This window comes from Zootoca vivipara, chromosome 2 (genome assembly GCF_965207765.1).
Source record: "Zootoca vivipara chromosome 2, rZooViv2.hap1.1, whole genome shotgun sequence".
In the NCBI taxonomy this organism is placed as follows: Eukaryota; Metazoa; Chordata; class Lepidosauria; order Squamata; family Lacertidae; genus Zootoca; species Zootoca vivipara.
Window position 1 is genome coordinate 122,175,091 of NC_142584.1, and position 27,965 is coordinate 122,203,055.

General features: G+C 53.2%; 1 protein-coding gene across 13 annotated transcripts in view; it reads right to left on the minus strand.

The window, feature by feature from the left end:
* SYNGAP1 (synaptic Ras GTPase activating protein 1) overlaps positions 1-27,965 on the minus strand; it is a 60,455-nt gene that overhangs the window by 9,701 nt on the left and 22,789 nt on the right. For 7 of the 13 annotated variants that reach the window (XR_015948575.1, XM_060271096.2, XM_088664307.1 and 4 more), the window contains 12 exons: positions 25,557-25,654; positions 24,605-24,729; positions 23,345-23,498; positions 23,146-23,244; positions 14,954-15,511; positions 14,122-14,266; positions 13,709-13,853; positions 13,337-13,573; positions 8,001-8,202; positions 7,710-7,891; positions 7,553-7,594; positions 5,827-6,733 (listed from right to left, as the gene is read on the minus strand). Coding sequence is in view for 12 of the 13 variants with exons in the window: in XM_060271096.2 (XP_060127079.1) it covers positions 5,827-6,733; positions 7,553-7,594; positions 7,710-7,891; positions 8,001-8,202; positions 13,337-13,573; positions 13,709-13,853; positions 14,122-14,266; positions 14,954-15,511; positions 23,146-23,244; positions 23,345-23,498; positions 24,605-24,729; positions 25,557-25,654 (2,894 nt within the window). In the remaining variant the exon portion in view is untranslated. The remainder of the gene's footprint in view (positions 1-5,826; positions 6,734-7,552; positions 7,595-7,709; positions 7,892-8,000; positions 8,203-13,336; positions 13,574-13,708; positions 13,854-14,121; positions 14,267-14,953; positions 15,512-23,145; positions 23,245-23,344; positions 23,499-24,604; positions 24,730-25,556; positions 25,655-27,965) is intronic. The other 6 variants (XM_060271098.2, XM_088664312.1, XM_088664308.1 and 3 more) reach the window with 2 other exon arrangements.

Sequence of the window (27,965 nt, forward strand, 5' to 3'; positions counted from 1 at the left end):
GCCTCCCTAAACAGGGCTGCCTTCAGATGTCTTCTAAAAGTCTGGTAGTTGTTTTCCTCTTTGACGTCTGAATGGAGGGCGTTCCACAGGGCAGGCGCCACCACCAAGAAGGCCCTCTGCCTAGTTCCCTGCAACTTGGCTTCTCCCAATGAGGGAACCACCAGAAGATGGAGACACTCCTTCAGGTATACTGGACCGAGGCCCTTTAGGGCTTTAAAGGTCAGCACCAACACTTTGAACTGTGCTCGGAAACGTACTGGGAGCCAATGTACTGTAGGTCTTTCAGGACCAGTGTTATGTGGTTCCAGCGGCCGCTCCCAGCCACCAGTCTAGCTGCCGCATTCTGGATTAGTTGTAGTTTCCGAATCACCTTCAAAGGTAGCCCCACGTAGAGCGCATTGCAGTAGTCCAAGCGAGAGATAACCAGAGCATGCACCACTCTGACAAGACAGTCTGCAGGCAGGTAGGGTCTCATCCTGCGTACCAGATGGAGCTGATAAACAGCTGCCCTGGACACAGAATTGACCTGCACCTACATGGACAGCTGTGAGTCCAAAATGACTCCCAGGCTGCGCACCTGGTCCTTCAGGGGCACAGTTACCCCATTCAGGACCAGGGAGTCCTCCACACCTGCCCACCTCCTGTCCCCCACAAACAGTACTTCTGTGTTGTCAGGATTCAACCTCAATCTGTTAGCCGCCATCCATCCTCCAACCGCCTCCAGACACTCACACAGGACCTTCACCGCCTTCACTGGTTCTGATTTGAAAGAGAGGTAGAGCTGGGTATCATCCGCATACTGATGAACACCCAGCCCACACCCCCTGATAATCTCTCCCAGCGGCTGCATGTAGATGTGAAAAAGCATGGAGGGAAGTCAACCAAAACATGATGGCTTAATTGTTTATGATTTTTTCTTTTCTGTTGTTGTTCTGTTATTTTGGGAAAATCAATAAATTGCTACCAAAAAAGAAAAGAAACAAAAGGAAATGTATTATGGACACAGGTCGCACTTTACAAACATTCACCAAGCAAAAATTCAGTTATCCGAACATGAGGCTTTTAGTACCGAAACCTCCCTAGACGCACCACAGAGTCCGTGGTCAGGAAGACGGCAGACATTTCCCCACAAGAATCAGTAGGATTTGTTCCTTTGTTATGCGAGTGGAAATTGTGAACTCGCAACGCAAATGCTCACCTAACAAACCATATCTGGGTAACACATTGCGTTTGGTAAGTGGCATCTGCAGGCGGGGGAAACCAGCCCAGCCCCGAGGTTGCCTCTCCCCTCACCGGCAAGCTCCCCATAACGGACCAAAAACTGTACTCTGCCGAGCAAATTTCATAGAATCATAGAATCGTAGAGTTGGAAGAGACCACAAGGGCCATCCAGTCCAACCCCCTGCCAAGCAGGAAACACCATCAAAGCATTCTTGACATATGCCTGTCAAGCCTCTGCTTAAAGACCTCCAAAGGAGACTCCACCACACTCCTTGGTAGCAAATTCCACTGCCGAACAGCTCTTACTGTCAGGAAGTTCTTCCTAATGTTTAGGTGGAATCTTCTTTCTTGAAGTTTGAATCCATTGCTCCGTGTCCGCTTCTCTGGAGCAGCAGAAAACAACCTTTCTCCCTCCTCTATTTGACATCCTTTTATATAGAGGAGGGAGAAAGGTTGTTTTCTGCTGCTCCAGGGGCCAATGAATTGAATCCTGAGAGAAAAGAGAGGAAACTATTCCTTTTCCGTAGCTAGAAGAGACGCTCCACAAAACGAGGAAAGAGGACAAGCCCCTCCTGTCGTTTTTGCAGGAGGCCAGTTTCAATCCATCCTCTGGAGAGCGACGCTTCTCAAACCTTTTCCTCTGGGCCACACTTTCAGAATAAAAATCTGCTTGCCCCAAGGTGAATTTTCTTCTTCTAATCTCAGCTCGTTACATACAGTGAAGATACCAGCTAGCCTGACATCTGGCTGGTTGATAGGGGATCAAATACTTATAATCAAATACTTCACCTTATAATGCACATCAATCTCTGACTTTTGCCTTCTGGGTTTCTGGGGTTTTTCCTGTTGTTATTCTGTCTCTCACAGCTACAATAAACCTACCATTAAAATTATGGAATGGTCATTTCTTCGTCAGAGGGCAAACGGGCAAATTTAGCAGGGGATCAAATACTTTCTCTCCCCCCCCCCACTGCAGGGATGCATTTTAATCAACTGATTGCTTGTTTTTATGCATGTTGTCATGGGCGTACGCGGGGGGACCCCCCCCAAAGTAAAAATTTTTTGCCGTATTTTATGGACCAGAACCTGCACTTTTCCCCTCTGAAAACTGAAGGGGAAAAGTCGCTGCGAGTTATGGAAATCGGGCTGTTTTCGCCCCCTCCGCGGCTGCAGACAGCGACAGGAACGTGGGAGGGGGGAGGAGCAGCCTGAGCTGGGGGGGGGGGGCAGATGGGAGCTCCATCCTTCCTTCCTTCCATCTTTCCTTCCCCCCTCTTTATTTCTTCCTTTCTCTCTCTCTCTCTCTCTCTCCCTCCCTTTCCTCTCTCTCTCACCCTCCCCTTCCTTTCTTCCTTTCTTCCTTCCTTCTCTCTCTTCCCTCCCTCCCTCCTTCCTTCCCTTTCTCTTCCCCTGTTTTGCCCCCACCCCTAGTTTTGATCCTGCATGCTGTATAACTTATCTGATGTTAGCTGCTCTGAGCCCAGCTCCAGCTGGGGAGGGCAGGGTACCTATATATATATATATATATATATATATATATATATATATATATATATACATATATCTCTGGGGACCCAGGTGGCGTTGTGGTTGAACCAGTGAGCCTAGGGCTTGCTGATCAGAAGGTCGGCAGTTCGAATCCCTGCGACGGGGTGAGCTCCCGTTGCTCGGTCCCAGCTCCTGCCAACCTAGCAGTTCGAAAGCACGTCAAAAAATGCAAGTAGATAAATAGGTACCGCTCTGGCAGGAAGGTAAACGGCGTTTCCATGTGCTGCTCTGGTTTGCCAGAAGCGGCTTAGTCATGCTGGCCACATGACCTGGAAGCTGTACGCCGGCTCCCTCGGCCAATAATGTGAGATGAGTGCGCATCGTTTCCAGGCCTTTGACCATTTTGGTTGCCCTCTTCTGGACACGTTCCAGCTTGTCAGTATCCTTCTTGAACTGAGGTGCCCAGAACTGGACACAGTACTCCAGGTGAGGTCTGACCAGAGCAGAATACAGTGGTACTATTGTACTTCCCTAGATCTAGATGCTATACTCCTATTGATGCAGCCCAGAATTGCATTGGCTTTTTTAGCTGCTGCATCACACTGCTGACTCATGTCAAGTTTGTGGTCTCCCAAGACTCCTAGGTCCTTTTCACCTGTACTGCTCTCAAGCCAGGTGTCACCCATCCTGTATTTGTGCCTTTCATTTTTTTTTGCCCAATGTAGTACTTTACATTTCTCCCTGTTAAAATTCATCTTGTTTGCTTTGGCCCAGTTGTCTAATCTGTTCAGGTCATTTTGAAGTGTGATCCTGTCCTCTGGGGTATTAGCCACCCCTCCCAACTTAGGGCTCTCCTCTCCTTTAAGACCCAAACTGACTATCACACTTACGTCTACCGCCTGCACAGAGATGTCTGCAAATGTGAGATGAAGGCTGGCAACGTCGACCCCGCCTTGCGGGAATCCCTTGCAGACGACTGCAGTGCCAGGAGACCGACAGCCGTGACCAGAGGAGGAATGACCGCTGTGAGGAGCTCAGAGAGAAGAAATGCCATGGGGCACCTGCAGAAGCACAGCCGGACGGCTTCACCTGCCCCAGCTGCAACTGAACATGTCTCTTCCCCTATCAGTTTCTACGGCCACAGCAGTCACTGCAAACTTCCGTTCAAAAGGCAGCACTCCTCCATTGTCTCCCAAGACAGATAGGAGTGATCACAGTGCATTACAGGTGGAGCAAAATAAAACTTAAAAAACCACCGAGAGAGAACAATCAAGTGTACTGCAAGGGGAGAGAACGATCTTGAGATCTTGTATGATCTCCCTGTCCTAGGGGCTGAAAGCAGACTTCTCTCCCGCTCAAAGCGAACAAAAAATGGCGGCTCCCACCAAACGACAATGACCGCACCCGGCTGATCTCTTAAGGCAGTGTTTCTCAACCAGTGTGCCTCCAGATGTTTGGGGACTACAACTCCCATCATTCCTGACCACTGGTCTTGCTAGCTAGGGATGATGGGAGTTGTAGTCCCAAAACATCTGGAGGCACACTGGTTGAGAAACACTGTCTTAAGGGAGATCCTGCTTGCTGGCAAGGGGAATTGCACTCGTGGCAAGCAATGAACTACTCTGCAGGAGCATTTCTGACTTGACTGGGATTGCCTCTTTCCTCTCTCATGCAGAGACCGACGCAAGACTGTTATCCGTGCCGTCCTCCCCTCATTCACAAATCCTGCCAGCTAATAGCACAGGAGGGAAGGAGCCAAGAGGACCCTCCGGACCGGAAGCTCTCTCTCTGCATTGCTGCATCCTCTGGGTGGGAGCCCCTCGAGAGAAAGCCTTGTGCTGGCAAGCGGGGCCAGGGAAAAGAAAAAACTAAACACCCAAGTTTTAGAGAAAGACCTGAGGGGAAAGGAAGCTAAAGGAATGGACCCCCCCCCCAAAAAACTTTAACACTATTGTTATTATTATTAGGACATGGGTGGCGCTGTGGGTTAAACCACTGAGCCTAGGGCTTGCCGATCAGAAGGTTGGCGGTTCGAATCCCCGCGACGGGGTGAGCTCCCGTTGCTCAGTCCCAGCTCCTGCCAACCTAGCAGTTTGAAAGCACGTCAAAGTGCAAGTAGATAAATAGGTACCGCTACAGCGGGAAGGTAAACAGTGTTTCCATGTGCTGCTCTGGTTTGCCAGAAGCGGCTTTGTCATGCTGGCCACATGACCTGGAAGCTATACGCCGGCTCCCTCGGCCAATAATGTGAGATGAGCGCGCAACCCCAGAGTCGGTCACGACTGGACCTAATGGTCAGGGGTCCCTTTACCTTTACCATCACATAGAATAACAGGAAAGGCAAATCAGACACACACAGAAGAAGACTTGAGGCAAGGATAAGAATGGTCACAGTGTCAGGATAGGACCCGGGAGAGACCTCGGTTAAAATCCCGCTCCGCCCCGAAGCTCAATGGGTGGCCTTGGAACAGGGATTGGCTCTCAGCCTAGCCTGCCTCGCAGGGTTGTTGGGAGGGAGAACCATGCCTGCATTCTGGGGCTCCTTGCAGAATAAATGCAATGAATAAATGCTTGCGAGAGTAATCAATCTTGTGAATCGCCCTGAGATCTTGTGATGAAAGGCAGTATATCAATCTCATAAATAATAGTAATAAATAACAGCACACTCTTAAAAGGGCCTCTGGCTTGTCCATTACAGTGGTGCCTCGCTTAACGAATGCCCTGCTTAACGAAATTTCCGCTTAACGAAAGGATTTTTCGAGCGGAGGTTGCCTCGCTAGATGAATGCGTTTTATGAAAAATTCGTCTAGCGAATCGCGGTTTCCCATAGGAATGCATTGAAATTCAATTAATGCGTTCCTATGGGCAAAAAAAAATTAAAAAAAAATTTCAATGCATTCCTATGGGATTCGCTAGATGAATTTTTCGTTATAAGAAAAGACCCATGGAACGAATTAAACTCGTCTAGCGAGGCACCACTGTACCTCTAAATCCACTAGATTCCACCTGGTTTTCATTGGACCTTTAAAGCCTGGGAAAAGGGGCTGGCGGGGGGGGGCGTGTTTTCAAGGGAGGCTGTTTCTGCTCGGCGTGAGCCACCCGCCCCGCCCTGCTCACCTGCTTGGTGATGGATGGCTTGAGGGCGGAGGGGGTCTCCTTGTTGACGGACTGCTGGCGGGGGCGCGCCTGGCCGTAGGTGGGCTCGGGCTGCAGGAGGTTCCCGCTGGAGGGCCGGGGCTTCTGGGCGGAGGAGACGGTCAGCTGCTGGGACTTGCCCCGCTGGCCCTGGGGCTGCGGAGGGGCTGCGCGCTGGGGCTGCTGGGGCCCGATGGTGATCTGGGGGGGCGAGAGCATGTTCTGCAGGTTCTCCTGCAAGGAGAGCTGGCGCTTGGTGAACTCGGAGCCCTGGCGCGTGAACTCGTCGCTGTAGCTGTGGCTGTGGATGATGTGCTTGCTGGCCGAGAGGTCTTCGCTCTTGCTGTAGCCGTGGAAGGGGGCGAAGGCGTCCGGGTTCCCCTCCGCCGGCCGGTGCGGGTGGGCGTGGCTGTGGAGGGGGCCGCCGCCGGCCGGCCCGTCAGAGGCCATGTGGAAGAGGGGGTTCTGGAAGGAGAGGGGGATCCTGAGCTGCTGGGCCGCCGAGGAGGAGGTGCCCCCGCCGCCCCCGTCGGCGGTGACGCCCATCTGGCTGAGGCGCAGGCCGGCGGCGATGCTGGAGCCGCTGCCCTGCGAGAGGCGGCTGTGGCGGAGGCCCAGCCCGGCGGTGATGGAGGCCTGGCTGCTGTTGAGCAGGTCGCCGGCGCTGTGGAGGTTGGAGATGCTGTTCATGCGGCTGTCTTGGAGGTCCAGCATGGAGACGCTCTTGTTGACGCTCAGCACCTTCTGGTCCGGCTCGGTGATGTCGGAGCTGCTGGTGCAGTAGGCCGGGGAGGAGCGGGCCAGCGGGGGGCGGGCCACAAAGAACATGTCCTTGGAGCCCCCCTTCTCGCCCTTGGTGGGCGATGGCAGGCGGGTCATGTCCATGGAGCTGCAGGGGGGAGAGCAAGGGGGGGGGCTTACCTTCCAAGTCCCAGACTGCAGAATCCGGGATCGGCAGCCGTGTGACACCGGAAGTTGCGTCAACGTAACTTCCGGTGTCGCTTTGCCCTTCTATGGGCAACAAAAATGGCCGTCGCCACCTTCAAAAGTCACTTCTACGCATGTCAGGAAGTATGTCGACGTAACTTCCGGTGTCACTCCGCCCAGCTATGGGCACAAAAAATGGCCGCCGCCGACACAGGAAGTCACGTCTATGCACTTCCGGGCATGCGTAGATGCGACTTTTGAAGCCGGAGTCGGCCATTTTTGGTGCCCATAGAAGGGCAAATTGGAACGAAAAAAAATGGCCGCCGACAGGAGAAAATAACGGAGAAAAGTGGGAGACGAAGTGATACGGGGGACCACCGGGAAAAGGTAAGTAAAAACGGGGGTTTCCCGGGGAAAACGGGGTACTTGGCAGCTATGGTGGGCGGGTTAAGGCCCCTCTGCAGGAAAGAGGGCGGCAGCAGCAGCAGCTGCCGCCCCACTGACCTGGGGAGTGCCCACTGCCCCTGTCTCCTCCCTGCCTCTCTCATGCTTCCTGGAGGGAGCCGGGGGGGGCAGGGATGGAGGGTGGGTCCAGGAGCCCTGGAAGGGGGCACAGCCAGTCACAAAGGGGAGGGGCGTTGCCGCAACATGGGGCAGCCCGCGAACGGTGGAGCAGCCACCTCCGGGGGAGAAAAGCCCCCCCTTGCCCTCTGGACTTTAATCCTTTGTGTGGTGGGGGGAGCCCAGGCGCGCCTACCTCTTGGGGCCTGGCCAGACTCACCTGTTCATGCCTCGCATCATGTAAGGCTGCATGTCGACAGAGCTGTTGGGGAAGAGGGAAAGTCAGGCTAGAGACCCGTAGGGCCCCTTCCCACCCCGCCCTGGGCTTTCCTAGCCAATCCTGGCAGCCCCCTCCCACCCCGTGCAGCCGGCCTGACCTGTTGAGGTCCCGCATCATGTAGGTGGACTGCATGTCGGTGGAGGGTCCCCGGAGGATGACGGGCTTGGCCTGAAGTCGCTCGCCCTGGTGGCTGGGCTGGCGCTGGATGTGGGGGTTCCTGAGAGCGAGGCTGATGTCGTTGAGGAGGCGGGGCAGGGGCCCCAGCTTGATGAGGGCTTCCTGGCGGGGGAAGAGGGGCAGGCCGGGGGTCAGAGAGGGGGGAGGAGGAGGAGGAGAAGCCCCGGGGCCCCCCGCACCCCCTCCCCCTCCCCCTGGGTGGGGCCCGCACCTTGCTGAGCTGAGGCATGACCTCCCAGAGGAGGGCGTGGAGGGTGGAGAGCTCCCGGCCCAGGTCGATGTAGCCCTCAAAGCTGCTGCTGTTGGTGAGGGTGTCCAGGTTGGAGATCTCGTACAGGAACTGCTGCATGCTGGACCATTCCAGCTCCAGGAACTCGTTCATGAAGGCCATGTACTCCTCTTTGCTCCCAAACCTGAGGGCACAGGGGGAGGGGAGGGGAGGGGAGGGAGAAGGCAGCCCTTGAGGACCCCCCCCCCCTTGAACCATCAAGGAGGGGTGTCTGTGGAGCAACTCCTGCCTGCTCTCAATTTATCACCCCCGGTGTTGTTCAGAGTAGACTAGGCTACAGCCATGGGTCAGACACGGAACTGCCCTTGAAGCCAGTTTGCAATAATAATAATAATCTCTCTCTCTATATATATATATAAATGTAAAAATCGTGAAACTGCGTTCTACACTTTTCTCCGTAACCGCTTGACCGATCGTCCTGAAATTTTGACACAACGATCCAGGCCACTCCCCAAGCGTTGTTGGGGTCAGAAATCCCTCAAATCACACACCTGGGCAGGTGTAGATCTGGTTTTCCACCAAGTCAAACAGCGCCCTCAAGTGGCGTAGTACCCTCCTCCACCCCCTCCCTTCCTGTGAAATCTAAGCCACACCCACAAACCAAATGACATCATCAACCAAGCAACTGAATGAAACCACCAAGGCGGCCATTATCAGTCAGACTAGGCCGCTTTCCAGACTAGGCCAAGTGGAGGTGGGGGGGGGCAATAGAGGGCAGGGATACATAATGGGTCAGAACAGGGGGGGGGGAGACACAGGGATGAAACCTGCCCTCTCCACAGTATCTCGCCTCGACTCAGGAGGACTCTGAGGCTCAGGGGTATCTGAAGGGGGGCTATTACCCTCCATTTCACAGACTAACGCACAGCAACGCGTGCAGGGCCAGCTAATAATAATAATAATAATAATAATTTATTTATACCCCACCCATCTGGCTGGGTTTCCCCAGCCCCTCTGGCAGCTTCCAACCAAATATTAAAAACATTACAGCATCAAAGTTGTCTTTTAAAAGTAAAATAGTTGCTTATTGCCTTGACATCTGCTGGGAGGGTGTTCCACAGGGCGGGCGCCACTACCGAGAAGGCCCTCTCTCTGCCTGGTTCCCTGTAACCTCACTTCTCACAATGAGGGAACCGCCAGAAGGCCCTCGGCGCTGGATCTCAGTGTCCGGGCTGAACGATGGGGGTGGAGACGCTCCTTCAGGTATACAACCACAACTGGGGCAGAATGACACAGCCAGAGGGCCAGGCAGGGCAGGGCGCTGGGGGGGGCAGGAGGAGGCAACCGAGAAGCCTACAAGCCTCCTGTACCATTCAACATCAACAGAGGGGGGGTCCTTGGGTCAACTGCTGCCCATTTTATTGTCCCTGGTGCTGCTGGTTTGCATTATTATTATTATTATTATTATTATTATTATTATTATTATTATTGATATAATAGAATTGTAGAGTTGGAAGGAGCCTCAAGGTTCAGCTAGCCTAATCCCCTACAATGCAGGAATTGCAACGAAAGTGATTTATTCAATAGGTTTATTTAAAATCATAATTATCCTGCCCTTTAGGGTACTGACCCTTCCCCCAGGCAAAAGCAACCGGTAAAATAAAAAGCTATTAAAACAAGAAAAGGCATGTTAATAAATAGAACAGCAAGCAGCATTAACCAGGAGGAGCCAAAGCCGTGCTTAGAACAAAGGTCCACCTGAGATTCAGGTAGGAAGCAGCAGCTTCCTTGGGGCAGGGAAGTCGGCCGGGAACACTGTCTCCATCAAAGCGGCCAAGAGGTTTATATTATACGTACGTTTTCCATCCTATCAAATCCCATTTGCCAGCCTCTCTTTCATTGACATCCTAGATAGATTATTTGGTTTGTTGAATCTCCTTTGCATTCCCATCCCTTTTCCCTTCCCTTCCTGGTCCCTTATTTTGTCAACTGCGGATCGCAAACTTAACTCGACTTGCAAGAAGCCTTTTTCAAGACACTTACGGCATTTACAACACTGTCCGAGCTCTGGCGCATGTCTTAAAGGCTGCAGACTTGTCCCAAGCCAAGTGAGCAGAAGGAGAGCGGAAGGGGAACGAATCCAGTCTTCCCAGGTATTCCTTTTTATTCTAGTGACGTGGCCGTATATACTGTAGTTCCACTGGAACTGACAATCGGTTCCACTCGAAATATCTCTCTTTCCATCTATATTCCTTATCTTAGTTGTCATGCTCGCTAGTTCAGCAAATTCTATTAATTTATGTTAGGCGTAATATTTCTGAAATTCCTGATTAATGCATTTTAGGTTGTAGATTATTCAATCTTCGGCTGCAATCTTGTTTATGGTGTTTAAATTTCTTCACTTTTTTTCAATTGCCATGCTAGTAGTTTTCCCAGCTTTATTTGCCGATTCAAATTGTTTCTGCTTGAGTGCTTTATAATTCTTTGCTCCACTTTGCATTGTCATCATGAATTGTGTCTGAAGTACTTTCAGTTGTCTTTTGATGGTTGAGTCTCCTGGTTTTTCTGTCCATCTTTTTCCATAGATTAACATTCATTTTTGTTTTTCTTCTCTTTTCTTCTTCTAGTGTGAATTTTGTTGAATAAATAACCCCCTTTACTAGCATCAATCTTGAAGTGTTATTTTAATAAATCAAAACCTTTCCATTGGATTATGATCCTGTAGAGTCTACATTTTTTATTCCTGTTGTAAGTTCTTTAGATAGCCAAACCATATCTATTCTGGAGTGGGGTCCATTCACAGAATCATAGAATCGTAGAATTGGAAGATACCACAAGGGTCATCCAGTCCAACCCCCTGCCAAGCAGGAAACACCATCAAAGCATTCTTGACATATGCCTGTCAAGCCTCTGCTTAAAGACCTCCAAAGAAGGAGACTCCACCACACTCCTTGGCAGCAAATTCCACTGCCGAACAGCTCTTACTGTCAGGAAGTTCTTCCTAATGTTTAGGTGGAATCTTCTTTCTTGTAGTTTGAATCCATTGCTCCGTGTCTGCTTCTCTGGAGCAGCAGAAAACAACCTTTCTCCCTCTATATGACATCCTTTTATATATTTGAGCATGGCTATCATATCACCCCTTAACCTTCTCTTCTCCAGGCTAAACATAGCCAGCTCCCTAAGCCGTTCCTCATAAGGCATCGTTTCCAGGCCTTTGACCATTTTCGAACGGGAGTAATATGTGAACTCGTGTTTTGCACGATTTTTGTATCTCTGTTAAGTCCATCGATTACACCATTTTGAACAAGGTCTCTTTTAAGTTTCCCTTCTATAGCTTGGCCACATTTGCTCATTTTATCATGTTCTAATGATATCACTCCACTGAAGTCGCCCATTATTATTAGTTGGTCATTGTAAAACTGAGATTGACCTTCGTCAAAGGCATTCTTTGCCCCTCTCACCCATGGCTGACCCCGGCCTTTCGGGGATGGAAAAGTGGAGGGGGGTCACTGTTTTAACACATTAACAGCACAGTGGTGCCTCGCTAGACGAATGCCCTGTAAGACGAATTTTTCGCTTAACGAAGATATTTTTCGAGCGGAGGTTGCTAGATGGATTCGTTTCACGGAAAATTCATCTAGCGAATCGTGGTTTCCCATAGGAATGCATTGAAATTCAATTAATGTGTTCCTATGGGCAAAAAAAAAAATTCAAGGCATTCCTATGGGATTCGCTAGAGGAATTTTTCGTTATACGAATTGACCCCTGGAACGAATTAAATTCGTCTAGCGAGGCACCACTGTAGAGGCACGCAGGTCCCCTTTACCAAACACAATGCGTTACATGGAAATCACTCGCTGGCAGAGGTTGGCATAGCGAGTTCACAATTTCCATTGGTTCCTATGAGAACATGTTCTCAGCCATGGAATTTTGGCCCCACAAAGCCTAAATAAACCCAGGAAAGGCCTCTGAAACCTTCCCGTTTCTCAGCCAACCAGCAAAAGGCAAACAAGGAAGTAAAAAAATGATGTTTGGATACCTGAATCTGCAGTGCATCTAGAAAGGTTTGGGTACAAATTCCTTGTGTTGAGTTAATTTTCACATGTATCTGTGTCTACTTGGCTCTATTTTGGAAGGGGAGGGCTTCACTTACAGGAACTGAATTGTTGGGGGCACAGTGATAGGGGGGGGGGGGTCCCCATAGGATAATGAGGTTCTCAGCATTATTAGCAAGTGTCAGTTGCCTTTTTCACTAACGTGGCCCAGCCACCACAAGAGAATGACAACTGGGAACCACATATATAAACTCATTAAGAAGGCAGCTTTGATGGCTCCCATTCCACTAAGAAAAAACCCCCAACCTTCTGGGTTAAGGGCTGGAAGTAGGAGCAAACCAGAAAGGCCTTGTGTCGCCCCCCTCCAGGAAGAAGCGCCTCAAATGGCAACCTCGGGATTCCAGCTGGTGCATGTGGGAAGCCTGTTGGGAGGGGCCAGGCCCCACAGGTGCTCAGCACCCACACTTTGGAACACCCTGCCTATTGACCTCGGGCAAGACAACTTCACTGTCCTCTTTTCAGCACCTGTTTTTCAGCACTTTTCTTCAGACCAGCCTACCCAGCTACCCAGCCCAGTTTAAGGGGTGATATGATAGCCATGTTCAAATATATGAAAGGATGTCATATGGAGGAGGGAGAAGCAGACACGGAGCAATGGATTCAAACTTCAAGAAAGAAGATTCCACCTCAACATTAGGAAGAACTTCCTGACAGTAAGAGCTGTTTGGCAGTGGAATTTGCTGCCAAGGAGTGTGGTGGAGTCTCCTTCTTTGGAGGTCTTTAAGCAGAGGCTTGACAGGCATATGTCAAGAATGCTTTGATGGTGTTTCCTGCTTGGCAGGGGGTTGGACTGGATGGCCCTTGTGGTCTCTTCCAACTCCACGATTCTATGATTCTATGATTCATCTCTTTGTGGCTTCATTTTTTCTTCAATGTTTTAGATAGCTGTTTTCAACTTTCATTCATAAGCTGTTCTGAGGTTCTTTTTTACAATCAAGCAGTAATTTTTTTTCACAAAAAAAAGAGATCAGCTAGGCTAGCCCTGCCCTCCCCCCCCCACCCCACTAGTGGGTGGCTGTGCCCATCTCAGCTGAGCTGTGCTGGAAGCAGCCTCAGAGCCCTGTGTCTCAGAGGCAGGGCTGAGCTGGCAAGGGCCGGGCGGGCACCCCAAACCCTTTCCACGCCTTTGCCCTGCTGAGCCTGCTGCACAGATCGCGGCTTGTCCATGCTGCCCCCCTCCCTCCCCGCCTCCCCGTGACTCACTTGGAGAAGTTGGCCAGGTTCTGGATGACCTTGGCGATGAGGGTGAGGGTGCGGGAGGTCTGCTCGTCCGGGTACTCCTGCATGAGCCCAAAGAGGCTGGGCGACATGACGGCCGGGCACAGGAAGCGCAAGAAGAGGGAGGCGCTGATCAGGCGGTCGGCAATGTCCTCCCTGCCCCGCTCGGCGCAGCGCAGCCTCCAGGATGCAAAGACCTCCTTCAGCTCCCGCGGGAACACACTGCCGGGGGGGGGAGGCAGGGAGAGGGGTGAGCGGGCGGCCAGACAGGACCACGACCCTCCCCCCGTGGACCCCCTACTTCCCCCCGCCAAACCACCCACCCACCCACCAGCCCTGCCCGCTCCCGGCACTGACCAATGAGAGTTGACGACCTTGCAAAGGGCCAACTCGCAGCACATGCGCAGGTTGGCTTGGTGGTCTGCCAAGGTGGAGGCCGAGCACTTCATGGGGTCCACCTCGCAGTTCTCCTCTGACTCGTACAGGGCCCGGATGAACTCACCTGCGGGGAGACGGGGCAGGTGGAGCAGTCAGGAGCCTGGGGCCGGCCAGCAGCACCTCCATGCCCACATGCCCCACCCATGGGGGCAGGTCCAGTTGGAGGCCCCCCCTCCTCCTCCTCCACAAGCGTCCAGGGCTGTGTGGATGCGCCCACAGCTCAGGCCTGCCCGCCTCAGGAGAACACCCCAGGGTGACTTACAGCCTGAATGGAAGGACACTTCCTCCCCTCCTGTCCCCCACTCCTCCCAACCCACCCGCCCCCTGCTCACCAATTGCATCTTTGAGGTATTTTTGTCCAATCAGCTTGAGATACTCCTCTATGGCTTTGGTGGCCAGCGTGTTCTCCCGGAAGATGAGGTGCTCGCGGTCCATAAAGCGGTCCACCTCCGTCATGGCCATGTCGGACAGGAAGTCCTGCCAGGAGAGAGGCAGAGGGGGGAGGGGCGCTCGTTGCGAGGAGCCAAGTTGCAGGGAACCAGGCAGAGGGCCTTCTCGGTGGTGGCGCCTGCCCTGTGGAACGCCCTCCCAACAGATGTCAAAGAGGAAAACAACTGCCAGACTTTTAGAAGACATCTGAAGGCAGCCCTGCTTTTAATGTTTAATAGATATTGTGTTTTATTCTTCTGTTGGAAGCCGCCCAGAGTGGCTGGGGAGACCCGGCCAAATGGGCGGGGTATAAATAATAAATAAAAAATTATTATTATTATTATTATTATTATTATTATTATTACACTAGAGAGCTAGTGTGGTGTAGTGGCTAAGAGCGGTAGACTCGTAATCTGGGGAACCGGGTTCGCGCCTCCGCTCCTCCACCTGCAGCTGCTGGGTGACCTTGGGCTAGTCCCACTTCTCTGAAGTCTCTCAGCCCCACTCACCTCACAGAGTGTTTGTGGTGGGGGAGGAAGGGAAAGGAGATTGTTAGCTGCTTTGAGACTCCTTTGGGTAGTGATAAAGCGGGATATCAAATCCAAACTCTTCTTCTTCTTCTTATTATTATTATAGTGGCCAGGCGGCTCTCTGCCCATGGAACCCCCCCCCTTCCCTGCCCGAGGCCCGCTCCCCGACCCCTCCCTCCCCACCCAACCCCCTTGGGGGGGGTACCTTGGCCTTCCCGGTGCTCTGGAGAATGTGGACCAGGGCGCAGGCCACCTCCTCCTTGCTCTTGACGCTGAGGACGGGCTCCAGGACGGCGCAGAGCATGCGGTAGTTGTTGGTGACGTACTCGGCAAACTCCTTGTAGAGCTCCATGGGGAGGATGCTCATCGTCTGGAAGCGGCTCTTGACGCGGACGGCCGGGCAGCAGCCCGACTTGCTCTTGCTGGCGCTGGGCTGGCTGAGCGGGTACCACTGCTCGGCAAAGTGCCTGCCCGTCACGCTGGCGATGGGGATGCTGACCATGCCCACGTAGTTGCTCTTGTCCTTCTTCCGCTTCTTGTCCGTGTCCTTGTAGAGGTGCAGCCGGATGGTCCGCACCGCCGGCAGGTTGTTGAACTCAAAGTGCTCCCCCCAGAAGACGTTGTCTGTCCGCACCTTGCTGGTGGTCCGCGCGTACAGCATGTCGTCCAGGCACAGCTCGCAGTAGTAGCGCTTCTTGGGGGGCAGGTCCCGCGCCTCAATGATCCACAGCTTCAGGACGTTGTCCACACGGCGGCTGTTGTCCTGGGCAGGGGAGAGAGAGAGAGCGGGGGTCAGGCAAGTGGTAGGGGGGCAGGCAGAGACCCCAGGGGCCGGCGGTTAAATCCCCCTTGGGGTTTCAGACCAAAACACATCGTTTCCAGGCCTTTGACCATTTTGGTTGCCCTCCTCTGGACACGTTCCAGCTTGTCAATATCCTTCTTGAACTGTGGTGCCCAGAACTGGACACAGTACTCCAGGTGAGGTCTGACCAGAGCAGAATACAGTGGTACTATTACTTCCCTTGATCTAGATGCTATACTCCTATTGATGCAGCCCAGAATTGCATTGGCTTTTTTAGCTGCTGCATCACACTGCTGACTCATGTCAAGTCTGTGGTCCACCAAGACTCCTAGATCCTTTTCACATGTACTGCTCTCAAGCCAGGTGTCACCCATCCTGTATTTGTGCCTTTCATTTTTTCTGCCCAAGTGTAGTACTTTTCATTTCTTCTTTATCGTACTGCCAATACAGTCATACCTCGGGTTGCAGACGCTTCAGGTTGTGCATTTTCGGGTTGCGCACCGTGCCGAACCTGGAAGTACCGGAATGGGTTACTTCCAGGTTTCGGCGCTCACACATGCACAGAAGCGCCAAATCACAACCCGCGTGTGCACAGACGCGGCGCTGCGAGTTACAAACATGCCTCCCGCATGGATCACGTTCGCAATCCGAGTGTCCACTGTAGTAGGAGACTTGCTTGCTGCAACTTCTGAAACTCGGTGGTTAAAAAATCTTAATTTATTTGCAAAGCTAATTGTCCGTGATTTATTCTAGCTTGTCAGCTGGAACTGACTCCTTTCTGAGGAACAGCCACAAGGGACAGGACTTTTTAGTCTAGGCAAGCAACTTGGGACATCCCCCCCCCCCGAGTGATGCCCAGGACCTGGTACTGTATGTACCGTAAGTGTTACTGAATTCACTGGGAATGGTGAACACAGCGCTCTAAATGGACAATCGACAAGAAAATCCAATGCTTGCCACATTTGACTTTGAAATAAAAAAGAGTCCCCAAAAAGAGGGGATTGAGAAAAGAAAGTTGAGAGGCAACAGTAAAGGGGTCAGATCAGAATGTTGGGGAGCTGCATGTTCCTGATCTGAGGGCCAAGAGGACACCAGCACCGTTAAAGAGCAGAATCAAAGAAGCTATTGGAGGCAAGAAGAAGGATTCCTCCCAAAAATGGAAGTCTTGTCCAAATGAAGAGAATCATAGAATAATAGAGTTGGAAGAGACCACAAGGGCCATCCAGTCCAACCCCCTGCCAAGCAGGAAACACCATCAAAGCATTCTTGACATATGCCTGTCAAGCCTCTGCTTAAAGACCTCCAAAGAAGGAGACTCCACCACACTCCTTGGCAGCAAATTCCACTGCCGAACAGCTCTTACTGTCAGGAAGTTCTTACTAATGTTTAGGTGGAATCTTCTTTCTTGTAGCTTGAATCCACTGCTCCGTGTCCGCTTCTCTGGAGCAGCAGAAAACAACCTTTCACCCTCCTCTATATGACATCCTTTCAGATATTTGAACATGGCTATCATATCACCCCTTAACCTTCTCTTCTCCAGGCTAAACATACCCAGCTCCCTAAGCCGTTCCTCATAAGGCATCGTTTCCAGGCCTTTGACCATTTTGGTTGCCCTCTTCTGGACACGTTCCAGCTTGTCAGTATCCTTCTTGAACTGTGGTGCCCAGAACTTGACACAATACTCCAGGTGAGGTCTGACCAGAGCAGAATACAGAGAATAAAGAGCTGGGGGGTGGCTTGTGGAAGGAGCTAGCAGCCAGCAGCAATTCTGCTTAGCTGATCTTGCAGCTTCTGAGACCTTGTGATCAGAACTTGTAAACCGGGGCATTTCTGAGGGTGTTTGGAGGGGAAGAAGGCCCAGAGTGCTGTCTCAGGGTGTGCAGAGGACCAAGAGACATGGAGGGCGAGGGACCTGCTGCAGTGACCTGCCACACCTGCACTATGTTTGCCTTCCTGCCTGAGAAGGTGCAAAACTACACCGGCAGCCAGGGCAAGCTGGTTGCCTTTCTGGAGGATATAGGATACTGCGTCAAAGAGACCAACGCCCAGACTCGGAAGGAGGCACCTTTCTCCAATCCTACGTTCTCTGACAGAAACAGAAAGATATGATAGATGAGGAAGAGGATTTATTGAATTTATATACCACTGATTGGTTCAAATTGGGAAAGGAGAACGACAAGGTTGTATATTGTCTCTCTGATTATTTAACTTATATGCAGAATTCATCATGCGAAAGGCTGGACTGGATGAATCCCAAGCTGGAATTAAGATTGCGGGAAGAAATATCAACAACCTCAGATATGCAGATGACACAACCTTGATGGCAGAAAGCGAGGAGGAATTAAAGAACCTTTTAATGAGGGTGAAAGAGGAGAGCGCAAAATATGGTCTGAAGCTCAACATCAAAAAAGCCAAGATCATGGCCACTGGTCCCATCACCTCCTGGCAAATCGAAGGGGAAAAAATGGAGGCAGTGAGAGATTTTACTTTCTTGGGCTCCTTGATCACTGCAGATGGTGACAGCAGTCACGAAATTAAAAGACGCCTGCTTCTTGGGAGAAAAGCAATGACAAACCTAGACAGCATCTTAAAAAGCAGAGACATCACCTTGCCGACAAAGGTCCGTATAGTTAAAGCTATGGTTTTCCCAGTAGTGATGTATGGAAGTGAGAGCTGGACCATCAAGAAGGCTGATCGCCGAAGAGTTGATGCTTTTGAATTATGGTGCTGGAGGAGACTCTTGAGAGTCCCATGGACTGCAAGAAGATCAAACCTCTCCATTCTTAAGGAAATCAGTCCTGAGTGCTCACTGGAAGGACAGATCCTGAAGCTGAGGCTCCAATACTTTGGCCACCTCATGAGAAGAGAAGAATCCTTGGAAAAGACCTTGATGTTGGGAAAGATGGAGGGCACAAGGAGAAGGGGACGACAGAGGACAAGATGGTTGGACAGTGTTCTCGAAGCTACGAACATGAGTTTGACCAAACTGCGGGAGGCAGTGCAAGACAGGAGTGCCTGGCGTGCTATGGTCCGTGGGGTCACGAAGAGTCGGACACGACTAAACGACTAAACAACAACAAATATACCACCCTATACCAGCAGGTGTCAGATGATGTTGGGGGTCTTGTTTTACGGCCAGGTGCCAAACTCCGGAGGGCACAAGCACCCCACAGAATCCCTGGCTCCACAAGGTGGAAATGCAGCGAGAAAGGAGACCTCCCAACCTCTTGCCTGGCGTGTAACAACCCCAACAGGGGGGATGTGCATCTGCCAAGACCCTTAAACGTCTTGTCGGGGAAGAATGTGCCACCCCAGTGCCAGAGGATCAGCTCCCACTAGCGGCTGGAGCCCAAGCGTTTCCTCCACGCGGCTCTCCAAGCAGCTTCTGGCAAACGCCCGATACAAGCCAGAGCCCTACGCTGACAGCGCTCGTCACGCCTGGCGGGAGGTTCGGTTTGGAATCCCACGTGCTCCCGAGGCTTTTCAAAGGAAGATGACTGAGCTCCTTAGGGACATGAAAGGAGTCCCTGTCACCGTGGATGACAGCCTAATCTACGGTACATGAATGGGAGACCCTGAGAAAACACCGGCGCTGCCGCCCCCGAAGCGGATCCGGGACTCTGGGCTCAAGAAAAACAAGAAGAAAGGCGCTTTTGACGGGCGCAGTACAGGTTTCTTGGGACAAATAAACTCCCATCGTGGGACAAAAGCTATGCTCAGGAAAGGGAACACACTCTCGGAGAGCAGAAAGCACCAGCCAACACGACAGAACTGGGGTGCTTTCTGGGAACGGTGCAAGCCAATTTCGAAGAGGTGCGACCACGAAACCTGCTTACCAAAATCCACCACATTCTGGTTGCGAGGACCATGCCAGGAGGTCACCTTTACACAGTTGGACAGGTGTGGAATCCTACCAGGACTGCCCCGCGTGGTTCAGGATGTGGGCCTATTGCCTTCTGCTCCAGCACTCTTTCCCCACCAAGAAAGGAGTGCCGGGCAGGGGGAGTATCTGGGCATGCAAACCCTTTCAGAGATACTTATGGGCTGCCAGCGGTTGAACTAGAGGACTCTTCCAACACTAAAATTCTATGACTCCATGAGGTTCGTTTTCTTGAAACAACAGAATGGGGGAAACCAGAGACCTGTTCAAGAAAATTGGAGATATGAAAGGAACACTTCGTACAAAGATTACCATAATCAAGGACAAAAGTGGTAAGGACCTAACAGAAGCAGAAGACATCAAGAAGAGGGGGCAAGAATACACAGAGGAATTATACCAGAAAGATATGGAGGTCTCGTACACCCCAGGTAGTGTGGTTGCTGACCTTGAGCCAGACATCTTGGAGAGTGAAGTCAAATGGGCCTTAGAAAGCACTGCTAATAACAAGGCCAGTGGAAGTGATGATATTCCAGCTGAACTATTTAAAATTTTAAAAGATGATGCTGTTAAGGTGCTACACCTAATATGCCAGCAAGTTTGGAAAACTCAGCAATGGCCAGAGGATTGGAGAAGATCAGTCTACATCCCAATCCCAAAGAAGGGCAGTGCCAAAGAATGCTCCAACTACCGCACAATTGCGCTCATTTCACACGCTAGCAAGGTTATGCTTAAAATTCTACAAGGCAGGCTTAGGCAGTATGTGGACCGAGAACTCCCAGAAGTGCAAGCTGGATTTCGAAGGGGCAGAGGAACCAGAGACCAAATAGCAAACATGCGCTGGATTATGGAGAAAGCTAGAGAGTTCCAGAAAAACGTCTACTTCTGCTTCATTGACTATGCAAAAGCCTTTGACTGTGTCGACCACAGCAAACTATGGCAAGTTCTTAAAGAAATGGGAGTGCCTGATCACCTCATCTGTCTCCTGAGAAATCTCTATGTGGGACAAGAAGCTACAGTTAGAACTAGATATGGAACAACTGACTGGTTCAAAATTGGGAAAGGAGTACGACAAGGTTGTATATTGTCTCCCTGCTTATTTAACTTATATGCAGAATTCATCATGCAAAAGGCTTGACTAGATGAATCCCAAGCCGGAATTAAGATTGCCGGAAGAAATATCAACAACCTCAGATATGCAGATGACACAACCTTGATGGCAGAAAGCGAGGAGGAATTAAAGAACCTTTTAATGAGGGTGAAAGAGGAGAGCGCAAAATATGGTCTGAAGCTCAACATCAAACAAACCAAGATCATGGCCACTGGTCCCATCACCTCCTGGCAAATAGAAGGGGAAGAAATGGAGGCAGTGAGAGATTTTACTTTCTTGGGCTCCTTGATCACTGCAGATGGTGACAGCACTCACGAAATTAAAAGACCTTGTCCTGGGTGCCTCTCAGCCCCCTGTCTGCAGGAGCGGCAAAGTGGGCAGGGCTGGAGCCAGAGCCAGTGGAGGGGGGGGGAGAAAGGGGGGCAGGCACCTGAAGAAGCGGCCTTGCAAGAGCCCTCCCCCCGCAAGATATGGGGTCACAGTACAGGAAGGGGGGCAGCTGTGAAGATGCAGGGCTGACCAGCTCACCCCATCCCTCCAAGTGGCTGCCATTGTACTCTAGGGCATGAGGGACCGGGGGGGGGGCTGGCTGCTCGGCCCCAGTGGGCCAGTGGTGGGACAGGCCCTTTTCCTTCCCAGGAAATAGGCCTTAAGGTCTGGTGTGCCTCACGGAGAGAGAAATACGGTATCTATCTATCTATCTATCTATCCCCTGCCTTTTCCCCTGATGGGACTCAACCAAAAGAAATCCTCAGACTTGGTAATTTAAGGCCTAATCCAATGCTGTGAGGTAGCCGGCCAGAGTCCTGTTCCTGGAGATGACCTCATGGCCGACATCTTACCCTGCAACCGCCCTGAGATCTTGTGATGAAGGGCAGGATATAAATCTAATGAATACAAATAAGGAAAAGAGAAGAAGGGGAACATTTCATGGTGGGACACTTCCTGGGAAGAGGCCAACGGCTGACACCAGCACCGGAAGTGAAAGAGCCCTTTCACGGAATCATGGAGTCAGAAGGGACCCCGGGGTCATCTAGTCCAACCCTCTGCATTGGAGGAATCTCAACGAAAGCATCACTTGGCCTCTGCTTGTAAACCTCCAAGGAAGGAGAGTCCTTGGTTCGCTCTCGCGTCCCAGAGGAACCTGCGGCTCTCAGTTCACAACAACAAACCCCCCATCTTGCCAGCCAAGATACCTGAAGCCTGGACCCAGAACTGAAAATGGGGAGGAAAGCCGGGAAAAAAGACCCTTTTCCAACCCCAGGAGAGGAGGAGGAGGAGGAGGAGGAGGAGGAGGAGGAGGAGGAGGACTGGCTCCTCGTTGCAGAGTGGCCTGACCTGGAAAAAGCTGCCACTTCAGCTTACCAGTCTAACCAAGAAGTGACAGGCGCTGCTGCTAGAAGTGGCCCAGTTCAGGGCAGGAGAGAGCGAGAGCGAGAGCGAGACAGGGAGGCCTCACCCACAACTCTCTTTGCCTAGCCGCTTTCCCCCATGAAATGGAACAAACAAGCCACCAACTTTTCCATGGTTTGTTGCCTATTTTGTTTTGTTTGTTCCACCTCAACATTAGGAAGAACTTCCTGACAGTAAGAGCTGTTCGACAGTGGAATTTGCTACCAAGGAGTGGGGTGGAGTCTCCTTCTTTGGAGGTCTTTAAGCAGAGGCTTGACAGGCATATGTCAAGAATGCTTTGATGGTGTTTCCTGCTTGGCAGGGGGTTGGACTGGATGGCCCTTGTGGTCTCTTCCAACTCTAGGATTCTATGATTCTATTCTGATTTAGCGCTCAAGAGTAAGTTTTCTGGGGGAAAGCAGCGGGGCAAAGGCAAAAGCACTTGGACAAACAGAAGTGTGGAAGAGCCCAGAGAGAGAGATGTATGAAACTTAACAGAAAGACGGCCCAGTTGACTCTGGCTCCCACAGAGTTGGAAGGGCCCCCCAAGGGTCATCTAGTCCAACCCCCTGCAATGCAGGAATCTCAGCTAAAGCATCCAGGGCAGATGGCCGTGCAACCTCTGCTTTGAAACCTCCATTCCGCTCTCAAATAGCTCTTGTGGATGGCTTTGAAAGAGGAGAAGACAGATTCACAGAGGAGGAGAAGGCTACTGCTGATGGACAGCCCGTCTCCCTCTCAATCTCAGTTTCTGGGAATAGCGGGAGGGTCCCCCTGTCATTTGTAGCGCCATGGGGCAAAGCAAGGGGAGGACCCTGACAGTAAGAGCTGTTTGGCAGTGGAATTTGCTGCTAAGGAGTGTGGTGGAGTCTCCTTCTTTGGAGGTCTTTAAGCAGAGGCTTGACAGGCATATGTCAAGAATGCTTTGATGGTGTTTCCTGCTTGGCAGGGGGTTGGACTGGATGGCCCTTGGGGTCTCTTCCAACTCTAGGATTCTATGACCCCCATCCCAGAGCGAAGCAGGGGCAAAGGAAGTGACCTCAGCGGGAGGAAGTGGCGGCTGACTGGCTCCCTGCCAACCTGAGAGCTTTGGGGTGGGGGGAGAGATCAGGGACAGGGAAGAGGCCCTGACTTTCAGCAGGAGCTGGCGAGGGTTGGCAAGCGACAGGGGGCAGCCAAGGGCCAATGGGGGTGGGTGGGTTTTGTGGGGCCTACCTTGTTGGGCTTGACGGCCCTCTGCAGGTTCTCGATCCACTTGTCCCGCTCAGCGGCCGATCGGCAGGCAAAGCACTTGGTGCCCGAAGACGTGGTGACCTGGGAGGGGAGCGGCAGAAAGGCATGGGTCACCTGCGCTCTGCACGTTCCCATGCACCCGCCTGCCCTCCCTCTCCTCTCCCCCCCTCCCCCCACGTACCTCAAAGCAGAACTCCTGGCCCAGGATGCTGCTGTGGACGGGCTTGATGATGGAGTCCTCGTCCAGGTTGAGCTCCAGGGCCTCGGCGGCGCTGCTGGGGCTGAGCAGGGACTCGTGGGAGTGGGACTCCTTGAAGCTCTGCATGAGGCGGGCCCTGCGAGGGGGCAAAGGGACAGGTCAGGCGGGAAGGGGGTGGGTGGGGGGCAGGCGGGGGTGCGGAGGCCGCGTCCGGAGTGCAGGGGGAGCAGAGGGAGGCGGGGCCAGGGGGGCAGGGGGGCCAGGGAACCTGAAGGAGGGGGGCGCAGGTGAGGCTGCTCCTATGGGGTGGGGAGGGGGAGTGAGGGGGCAGGGGGGAGGTGCCGGTGGCGGCTGGGGCGGCAAAGCCCACCCTCAGGCGGGGTACCTGGCGTCTGCCCCCCAGGGGGACATTTCTGCAGCTGCCAGGGGGGTCCCAGCCTGGAACGGGGTCAAGGCGGAGGAGAGAAAGAAAGAGAGAGAGAGAGAGAGAGAGAGAGAGAGAGAGAGAGAGAGAGAGAGAGAGAGAGAGATGGAGACCAGTGTCAGAGGAGAGGTGAGCAGCGTCAGCCCCGGACACGGGGGTGGGGGGAGGAAGAGGAGGTTCCTGGGGTGGGGGGCGCCCCACAGCTCCTTCTTCTCTCTTATCCAAGGAAGCCTCTGGGAGGGAGAGACGCAGGTGGGGGGCAAAGGGGTCCCCCACCGACTCCGTGTCTCCGGTCCGAGGACAGAGCTGCCCCCCCCAGCCCTCTCAGAGGACCCCGCTGGGGCTCCCCTCGTGGGCAGCGGGCGCAAGCGAAGGCCTGTGAGCTGGCTCCTCTCGCAAGGGAGGCCCCCCCTCCCTTCCCCGGTGGCATTTCTGCTCGGAGCTGCCGCCCCCAGGAGGATATTTTTAGCCGAGCGGCGTAAGCGGAGGGAGAGCGAGAGAGAGAGCCCGAGCGTGTCGGGGCTGCCGTCAGAGGGGGGGGGGACTGGGGCTGGGAGGAGGCTAAAAATACACGCGGGGACCCAGGGATGAGCCTCCCAGGGAGGCAGCCAAGCACAGCCACCGCCGTGGGGAGTGGATCTGGGGGACGGGGGTGGAGAGCGTGCAGCAGAGGAGGGCAACCCGGGGGCAAGGGTTTGGGGGGAGGGAGACGGGGCCTGGCGTCCACCTGCAAGGGAAGGGGCACCCCAACCTGCCTCCCCACCTGCCCCTCAGCCTCTACCTCTCGGCCCTCTTCGTTGCCGTCGTCATCCCCTCACCTGTCATGGTCGGCGCTGCGGAAGCGGGGCAGCATTTGGCGGAAGCTGCTGGTCCGGTCCAGCTTGGGCTGGCTCTTGGTGCGCTTGATGGAGCTCTTCAGGCGCCGGCTGAGGAATCCCTGCTGCTTGGGGGCCCCAGAGGTCAGGGGGAGACAGAGTCAGAGCCTTGGGCAACCGCCCCACAGCCAGAGGGCAGCCAGAGCCCCCTGCCCTCCTCCTCCCAGAAGCCTCTCAGCATGTCCCCCACCTCCACCTTTGCTTTCAGGAAGAAAGGGGGCCTGTTTCCTGGGGAGGGAAAGGGCCTGTCCCACCATTTGCCCACTGGGGCTGAGCAGCCAGCCAGTCCCCCGTCCCCCCCCCCGTCCCTCATGCCCTAGAGTACAATGGCAGCCACTTGGAGGGATGGGGTGAGCTGGTCAGCCCTGCATCTTCGCAGCTGCCCCCCTTCCTGTACTGTGACCCCCATAGCTTGCTGGGGAAGGGCTCTTGCAAGGCCGCTTCTTCAGGTGCCTGCCCCCCTTTCTCCCCCCCCTTTGCCACTCCTGCAGATAGAGGTCTGAGAGGCACCCAGGACAAGGTGGGCAGGGTCCCACCAGGGGGTGGGGTGGGGCTCCCTCCCCCAGGCCTGTCATCCCTCCATGGCCCTCTGTCAGGGATTCTTAAATGGGGATTTCCACCTTGCAATGGGTCAGACCTGATGACCCTCAGAGCCCCCTTGCAATCCTTCCCTTTCTATGATTCGGTGGCCTCCCCTTCGCTGGAGGGAGTTGGATGGCGGCCCCTCAGGGATCCTGCAGATCTGGTCCCTGCACTGTGGGGGGGGGGGGTTGGACTAGATGGCCCTTGGGTTCCCCCCTTCTGACTCTCCCATTCTAGGATTCCTCCTCCAGATGCACGACCCCCGGTGGTGCGAGAGGGAGGGTGGGGGTGGGGTGGGGGGGTCTTTGCTCACCGAGGGCCGGAAGGGCGGAGCGGGTGGGGCGTCCATGTTGATGCTGTACTGCTTCCCTCCGGGGACGCTCTTCCGACGGGAACGGGCAGCGTGGTGCTCTGCAAAAGGAGAGGTGGCCGTCACGGGGGGTGCCCCCTTGCCGTGGCCGTGGGGAGTGCCCCCTGGGAGCCAGTGGAGAAGAGTGGAGGCCACAGGGGGAGGGGGGTCCGGTGCGGCTGCAGCAGGGTCTTCTTGTAGGGATGGGGGGTGACAGCAGAACGACACGGGCAGCGCCCCCCTCCGTCGAAATGGGGGGCACCGCCCCAGCCTCAGCACGTGGTTGACAGAGAAGCCGGGGCGCCCCTTCCCCCAGCCAGGCTCTGGCCCTAGAAGAAGGGGGCTTCCTCTTCTCCCCATAGGCAAGAGGGGCATCATCATGGGGGGGGGCCTCCTGCGTGCTGCCTCCAGGGGACCGCCTGGCATGTGTGGCGCTGGGTGGTTGTGAATGAGCAGATGGGGGGGAGAAGCTCTGCCGGAGGCAGCTCCTCCTCCTCAGGAGGGGCTGGGGGACACACACAGGAGCCTCAAATAGCAGAAAGAATTGGCGTCAGAGCTGGAAATAGCAGCCAAAGCGGCACAGAGGCCTGCCTGGCTATTTACCCCCCTACACACACACACACACCCAGGCCACTTGGCACCTGCATTTGAGAGACCACCCACCAAATACCCCCCCCCAGGACCCAGGGGGTCTGGGCTGATGCTGCACTGCCACCTCAGAAGAGGCATGGGATTCCAAATGGGATATTTGGATGGATCCCTGCAACGGTTGGGTTTCTGCCTGTGACACGGCTACTAGAGCTTGAAAGTCCTGCAGGGGAAGCGAGGCGACAATCCCCTCTGGCTCCTCAACTTCCAAGCCCCTGCCCCAGACGCTGCCACAACTCCAGGGAGGTCCAGCCGAGCCCAGCCTTCTCCTCTCTGTGGACAACCAGGCACCCCAAAGAGAAGGGGCCCAGGCGCCAGCAGGGCCTGACAGCAACACAGCTCCCCCCAGAAAACAGGCATCCTGATAGCAGAAGGGAGGACTTGGCCCTCTGTAACCCGAGGACCGGAAAATAGTCAATGGAACGCCAATTCTGGGATACTACGGGCCACTCACTAGTGAAAAGCAGCTTTAAAGGTAACATAACAAAGTGGTGCATGCTCTGGTTATCTCTCGCTTGGACTACTGCAATGCGCTCTACGTGGGGCTACCTTTGAAGGTGACCTGGAAACTACAACTAATCCAGAATGCGGCAGCTAGACTGGTGGCTGGGAGCGGCCTCCGAGACCACATAACACCGGTCCTGAAAGACTTACATTGGCTCCCAGTACGTTTCCGAGCACAATTCAAAGTGTTGGTGCTGACCTTTAAAGCCCTAAACGGCCTCGGTCCAGTATACCCGAAGGAGCGTCTCCACCTCCATCGTTCTGCCCGGACACTGAGGTCCAGCGACGAGGGTCTTCTGGCGGTTCCCTCGCTACAAGAAGCCAAGTTACAGGGAACCAGGCAGAGGGCCTTCTCGGTAGTGGCACCCGCCCTGTAGAATGCCCTCCCACCGGATGTCAAAGAGAAAAACAACTACCAGACTTTTAGAAGACATCTGAAGGCATTCCTGTTTAGGGAAGATTAAAATGTTTGATGGACTACTGTATTTTAATATTTTGTTGGAAGCCGCCCAGAGTGGCTGGGAAAGCCCAGCCAGATGGGCGGGGTATAAATAATAAATTATTGTTATTATTGTTATTATTCAGCCCTGCTGAAGCAGCGCCAGCATGGCTTCTGCAGAGGCAGGTCCCATCTCACAAACCAGCCCGTATAGACAGAGGAGATCTGGTTGATGGGGTACTTTCAAACAGCTTTGGACAAAATTCCTCACCAAAGACTTCCGAGTAAGGCGGAGCAGTCAAGGAACAAGAAGGAATCGATTTAGCTGCAGGAAGTTCTCCAAATGGAGAGAAATGGGGTCCCCCCCCAAGGATCGGAACCTGAGCTTTCTAACTTGCTCATAAATGACCCAGAGATAGGAGCGAGCAGTGAGGTGGCCAGGTTTGTGGATGAGGCTAAATTGTTGTTAAAGCAAAGAGAGATTGCAAAGAACTCCATAATAATAATAATAATAATAATAATAATAATAATAATAATAATAATAATTTATTATTTATACCCCGCCCATCTAGCCGGGTTCCCCCAGCCACTCTGGGCGGCTTCCAACAAAACACAGAAATCCATCAAACATTAAAAGCTTCCCTAAACAGGGCTGCCTTGAGATGCCTTCTAATCATAAAATCCTAGAGTTGGAAGAGACCACAAGGGCCATCCAGCCAAGCAGGAAACACCATCAAAGCATTCTTGACATATGGCTGCCAAGCCTCTGCTTAAAGACCCCC